At 37.4% G+C, this 6,953-nt stretch overlaps 1 protein-coding gene across 1 annotated transcript in view; it reads left to right on the top strand.

Moving 5' to 3' along the window:
* Window positions 1-4,041: 4,041 nt before the first annotated feature.
* LOC145130412 (uncharacterized) overlaps window positions 4,042-6,953 on the top strand; it is a 32,565-nt gene continuing 29,653 nt past the window's right edge. The window contains exons 1-3 of the mRNA XM_079065218.1: window positions 4,042-4,293; window positions 4,411-5,022; window positions 5,380-6,377. Of these exons, the coding sequence (XP_078921344.1) occupies window positions 4,042-4,293; window positions 4,411-5,022; window positions 5,380-6,377 (1,862 nt within the window). The remainder of the gene's footprint in view (window positions 4,294-4,410; window positions 5,023-5,379; window positions 6,378-6,953) is intronic.

Here is a 6,953-nt window from a genome sequence, read left to right as displayed (position 1 = left end):
TATTGGCAGAGACCAATAATCACTAACAAATCTACAGTAACAAGAGTCAAGTAAGGAAGATGATTGTTTACCAATTTTTTTTTGTTGAATTCACTCCTAGGAGCATATCAAAATTCATCCATCGTTCCTCCTCTAATTTATGATCAACAACTTTCGATTGATTATTAAAAATCCAAAGAATTGGCTTTAACATCACATTTGCCATTATTGAACACTTTAGTCATAGATTCCAGTTAAGTTTTAATTTTCTCGAGATCTCCTTCTGGATGAACGATGCCATATTTGAAAATATCAAAATCTCAGCTCGCAACTCATAATCAGATCCAGGTCTATCATTTTCCTGATCAGATACAAATCAACTTGATTCTTTTGGGGAGGATCATCAATTTTTGATTTAGAAGCATTATCCAGAAATCCAATCACTGAGAAGTTTTGTCAATTAATAATGCTTGATTACAGGAGAGGAGAAGCTCAAAGGAGTAAATCAGGTTGAATCGTAGGAGACATTGAGGAGCTTGGAGGCCGATTTGTTTTTTACCAAAGTCTTGAACGAGCCATATACCCTACACTGATTTAATTGATGTGTGTATTAATGACTGGGAGCTGGTGAACAACTAGATCGGGATAAGTGGAGAGGAAAAGATCAGCTGATTTCGGTGATTCTGACGGTCGTCCGACGACTTTGGTGGTGGTGGTCATGTGGTCTTAGCCACCGGTTAAACTTCAAATGAGGTTGATAGACACCGGGAAGTGATTTTCAGTTATATTTTTATTTATGATTTTAATTGAAAAAAATTATCTGGTTCAGATTTGTTCTCAAATGTTCTCACAGTACGAAATGTTCTCATTTGAACATAACTCTATATATATATATATATATATATATATATATATATATATATATATATATATATATATATATATATATATATACATATAGGGACTGACTTTAGTGAGGGCTCAAAAAATGGTGAGGATTGTGAGGACAATTTGATAGTTTGTTTCATTTCTTTCTTTTATATAGTTTATTTTAGCATTTTTAGTCATTTTTGTTAATTATTTCATTTCATATCCTTTCTATTCTCTATGTTGGATCGTATCGGCTACTTTCTATTTTGCATGAGGTATTTTGTAGGGTTTTCGAGTTCCTTGCGGTTGTGGATTAGCTTGGAGACATGCTTTGTGGGCTTCCGACGCATTATTGGGCTTTCTGGATCCATCAAAGGGGAATTGGGCTTAAAATGTTAAACACTTGGATGAAGTGGGCTTATGAAGATTGGTCTTGGATTCTTATTTTGGGCTTGGACTATCCATATTTTAAAACTTCAAGATGATTGGACAAATTTGAATCATGTGAGGTATGGAGGGGACCAGGGGAATCTTGAGAAGTGGGGTGGTGTAGTGTTAAAAAGAGCCAATAGCATTCCAGCATCATTTGCTAGGGTGGAGTCTCAGTCGCGCAAATCAGCGAGGGTACCATCGCAACTACACACTTTTGGGCATTTTGGTCATTTTGCTCACCATTTAGCTTGGGGATTAGGTCTAGCAGCTCATACTTCGATTTTCCACCATTGGAGATCATTATAGGCGATTTTTGGGAGCTTGATACACATTCTTCTTATCTTTCTATGTAATTGTTAGTTTCTTGATGCAAAAACACTTTTGTGATTGTTATATTGTTGCCATGAGTGGCTAGTTTCTTCATTTTGGTTAACTTTGGCTAAACCCTTAGATATTTGTGGCTTTTGAAGGATTCATTCTTGATTGTCATTTATCTTATGTTTATGATTCTAGTTCATATTTCTTATGCTTGTTTAATACTTTGATCATGAGCTTGGTACTTGAATGAGCAATTGTTGGTTTATTTCTTTGATTTAGCATTGAATCATTGAATTTACTTAGAACAAAAGCTTTATGATGGTAGAAATCATCTCTAGCTTATGGATCATAGCTCCTTTATGGATGTGTAAGCATTGACATCTTCTAGGAATTGGGGATTCCTTCATTCTTAAGGTTAATCAACTTTCTTAGGTTCAATTGCTTCAATTGAATCCTTGATTTTGATTAAGAAGGTGTGTTGTGGGCTTCCCCAACCTCCATACTACCTATGAGGAATGTTTGCATATCATGCTTCATGATTACTATAACCAAATTAGGATGAATGATAAGCTTCATATTGAATCCTAATTATATACACACAAATGTTCATTGTGTTGAATTGCCCTGGTTAACCAATTCTCTTCAATATTTGAGCATCTCACCTTAATTGCAATCTTTTTCGTTATTCAATTCTTTTAGTTTTCAAGCAATCACAAAACCCCCTCTTTTAGTTTAATTGTAGTTAGTTTGTTTTATTACACTAGTTCTATTGGATTGCATTGGTGATTGAATACAACCATTTCCCTGAGGATCGATACCCATTTTTACCATTATATTACGTTTTATTTGCAAACGAAGGGTGTAATTTTCTTGGTGGACTTGACATCCCACCAAGTTTTGGCGCCGTTGCCAGGGAAATTGGTTATTGTTATTTGATTGTTTATGCCTAGGTCTACAAGAACCGATGAACTACTCTATAATCCGGAGATTGAAAAAGAAGCAAAAAGGTTGAAAAAGTTAGCCAAACAAGCAAAGCAACAACAACTCGTTCGAGCTTCTTCCTCTTCTCCACTAATTAACATAGAAGATCAAGTTCATTCTTCAAGTGATACCAACACCGAACCGAGTTCTCCAATTGTTGGTCATTCCTTTGAAAACTTTCCGTTTGAAAGTAAAATGCCATGAATCACACTCCACCTTACAAAATTCTAACCCACACCCAAACAATCAAGATGCCAATACCCCACCCCAACAACCAAGGCAACAGCAACAATACCAAGAACCTCCCATAGATATGCCACCTTGGAATCAACCCAATTATCAACAACCTCTAACACAAAACCAAAAAACCAACCTCAAAACAATGTTTTTGAAGTTCAACAACAACAAGCACATCAACCACTACAACCCAATTACCAACAACCTCCAATGTACCAATACCTAATGTACCCACAACAACAAACCCCCTACAACCAATATCCTAACTACCAACCTTATCCACCACAAATGTACAATCACAAAAAAAATTCTCATACCCACCCTACCAACAACCTCCCAATTACATGCAACAATATCCCAATATCCCAATCCACCCAATCCCCCTCAAGAGTTGACACTTAGACAAATGATGGAGACAGATGTTACTCATACACCCCTTGGTATTTTTTATCCCATAAAACGCCCAGGGATTGAATTGAAGTCAAGTTTCATACACCAACTCACCAAGTTCCATGGTTATGATAGAAAAGATCCTCAAATGCATTTGAAGTCCTTTCATATGATATGTGTTAGCATGTTTCCCGAACATGTGACATTGGATGATTTCAAGTTAACCGCCTTCCCGCTCACCTTGGAAGATAAAGCTAGAGAGTGGTTATTCAACTTACCACTGGGATCTATTCACACAGGGGAAGAGTTACTCAAAGTCTTCAATAGCAAGTTCTATCCCACCTCCCGAATATCAAGTCAAAGGAGTGACATTTTGGGGATTCGTCAAGGGGGGATGAGACTTTTCATGATTTTTGGGAGCAATTCAACAAATTGTGTACAATTTGTATTCAACACAACATACCCGAACAACTACTTCTTCAACAATTTTATGAGGGTATGAATGAAAAAGATCGGAGGATGATTGATGCTTCAAGTGGTGTTGACATCTTCAACAAGACACCTCAAGAGATAAGATTACATTTTGGTACCATTTCTCAAAATCAAAGAAACTTTGGGAATCAAAATGACATGAAGAGAAATTCTCCACAAGTGGTTGGTAAAGTTAGCAACACCCAACACTTGGAATCAAAGCTCTTGGATTTGACTAATGTGTTAAGTCAAATGGTCGTGAGAAGTGGTCAACAATTTATGGTGTGTGGTATTTGTGCAATGACAGGGCATTATAAGGATAAGTGTTCCACACTTTGAAGTGAACCGGAGGATGTTAATGCCATGGGAGGATATCAAGGTCAACCAAGACCCATAGGATTTCAAAACACATACAACCTAAATTGGAGGAATAATCCAAACAACCCATACCCACCAAAGAAAAACCCACCAAATGTTATGATGAGACCCCAATATCCACAATATCCTTCCCAAAAACCTCCATATCCACAAACATCTCACCCCCCTCCAAATTATCAACAACCTCAACAACAAGGCCAATCAATTGGTAACCATCAAATGAGTCTTCAAGAACTTGTTACTTCTCTTGCTCAAAGCCAAACCCAATTTCAACAAGATACCAAGAACACCTTCACCAATATTCAAGCACAAATTGGATACTTGGCCACCGCTCTCAACAAGATGGAACAATAGGGTAAACTTCCATCTCAAACCGGGAAGAATACCAATGTGAGTGCAATCACCTTGAAAAGTGGGAAAACACTTGGAGAAAGCAACCCCAAAAGAGTTTCAAGAGAAGAAGAATATGAGGTTATTGTTGTTGAACCTTCGAAGGTGGTAGTTCCTCTAAAGGAACCGGTTGTTCCAAACATTGACCAACCCGAATCTTCCAACAAGACCATCAAGACATTGGTCACACCACCATCTTTTCCCTCCCGGTTAGCCCCCTCAAAGAAAAAGGAGGAAGAGAAGGAGTTTCTTGAGACTTTTTCCAAGGTCCAAATCAACATTCCACTATTGGATGCCATAAAGCAAATTCCAAGCTATGCCAAATTTCTCAAGGATTTGTGCACCAACATGAGGAAATTCAAGGCGAATAAAAATATTCAAGTCCATGCAAATGTGTCAGTGATTATCCAAAAGAAGTTACCACCCAAATGCAAGGACCCGGGAATGTTTGCTATCCCTTTCACTATTGGTGATTTGCATGTTGAAAGTCTCATGTTAGATCTTGGAGCCTTAATCAATGTCATGCCATATTTGGTTTTTCAATCTCTTAATGTTGGACCTTTGGAAGAAACCGGGGTAATCATTCAACTAGCAGACAAGTCAAGTGTATTTCCCAGAGGAGTGTTGGAGGATGTGCTAGTACAAGTTAATCAACTAGTATTTCCCACGGACTTCTATGTCATTGACCTTGAAGAGAAGACTCATTCCAAGTCATATATGATCCTCCTTGGAAGACCTTTCATGAATACCGCTCATACGATAATTGATGTCCATAAAGGGAAGATTACTATGGAGTTTGATGGAGAGACCATTCACTTCAACATCTTTGAAGCAATGAGGTACCCTAGCAACATTTCTCCATTGTATCGGGTTGATGTGATTGAGCCAATCACCAAAGAAATATTTGAGTTATCATATGGGGATATTTTCAAGATGGTACTCAACATGAGTGTTGATTGTGAGAGTTTGAAGAAAACATTGGAAATGTATATATTTGGCCCTGAAGTTGAAGAGATTGTGAAGACTTTGGAAGTAAGCAAGTCAACAAAGAAAGATGTCTCTCAAGTTGCCTTGTCTCATTCTCCCAATAATATGCCCCTTTCTATAAGCCAGCCACCCACACTTGAATTGAAAGTCTTACCTAGCCACTTGAAGTATGCTTATCTAGGTAAAGACGAAACTCTTTCGGTGATCATCTCCTCCCAATTGAAAGATTTTGAAGAAGACCAATTGGTTGAATTTTTGAAAGATCACAAAGAGGCCATGGGGCGGACAATGGAAAATATCAAGGGGATAAGTCCTAATATATGCACTCACAAGATCCTCATGGAGGATGACTGTAAGCCTAAGAGGGAAGCTCAAATAAGATTAAATCCTCCAATGATGGAAGTAGTCAAGAAAGAGAAAATCAAGCTCCTTGATGAGAATATGATTTACCCCATTTCCGACTCCAGATGGGTTAGTCCGGTTCAAGTGGTTCCCAAGAAAAAAGGAATCACAATTATTGAAAATAACAAGGGAGTAATGGTACCCACTCGAGTTCAAAATGGATGGATGGTATGTATTGATTATAGAAAGTTGAATTCAAGCACATGGAAAGATAATTTTCCCCTTCCTTTCATTGACCAAATGCTTGAGATATTGGCAGGCAAATCACATTATTATTGCCTTGATGGATACTCGGGTTTTCATCAAATACCCATTGCCCCCAAAGATCAATACAAGATGACTTTTACATGCCCTTTTGGCATGTTTTCCAACAAGCGGATGCCATTTCGATTATGCAATGCCCCCGCCGCATTCCAACGATGCATGGTGAGCATCTTCTCCGAGTATGTTGAAAATATAATTGAGGTATTCATGGATGACTTCACTGTATATGGTAATTCGTTTGATGAATGTTTGGATAACCTTAAGAAGATTTTAAAAAGGTGCATTGAAAGGAAGTTGGTGTTAAACTTTGAGAAGTGTCAGTTCATGGTCAGTCAAGCCATCATCTTGGGACACATCATCTCTGTGACATCCCCATTTTTACGGCTAGAAAAGACCGATTTAGTTTATGCTTTTTAATAAAAATCAGAGTAACTTCTTAAGAAAAGTGTTGCGGAATTTTGTTCCCAGAAAAAAAACATGATAAATATGTTATCAAAGTATTTCTGAAGAAACGAATTTTATTCTTTTTAAAACCTTGGAATGCCAACGTCAATACAGAAACATAAGCATAAATAGAACTTACATTCATTTACACTAGTGATCTATATCTCTTTAATCTCTCAGTGTAGTGTAGCTTTATATCGACACATGTGGTACAAATAAACTGAGTGCGTCAGCTTGGGAAACTTGGTGAGTACATAGGGTTTTCATGTTGGATTAGGTGTCTAAGTTCATAACTATTCCTGGAATGTACTTGACCCGATTGGCATGGTCTATTTGGGTTGCATGGCATTGCAACACTTGGATAGACTAAATGAGAGAAAAGGACACTTAAGGATTATTAATATATTATA

Source organism: Lactuca virosa, chromosome 8 (assembly GCF_052849685.1).
Source record: "Lactuca virosa cultivar CGN04683 chromosome 8, Lactuca_virosa_CGN04683_v6, whole genome shotgun sequence".
NCBI classification, from domain to species: Eukaryota; Viridiplantae; Streptophyta; class Magnoliopsida; order Asterales; family Asteraceae; genus Lactuca; species Lactuca virosa.
Note: the sequence above shows the minus strand (reverse complement) of the source record. Positions and strands in the feature narration are given on the sequence as shown.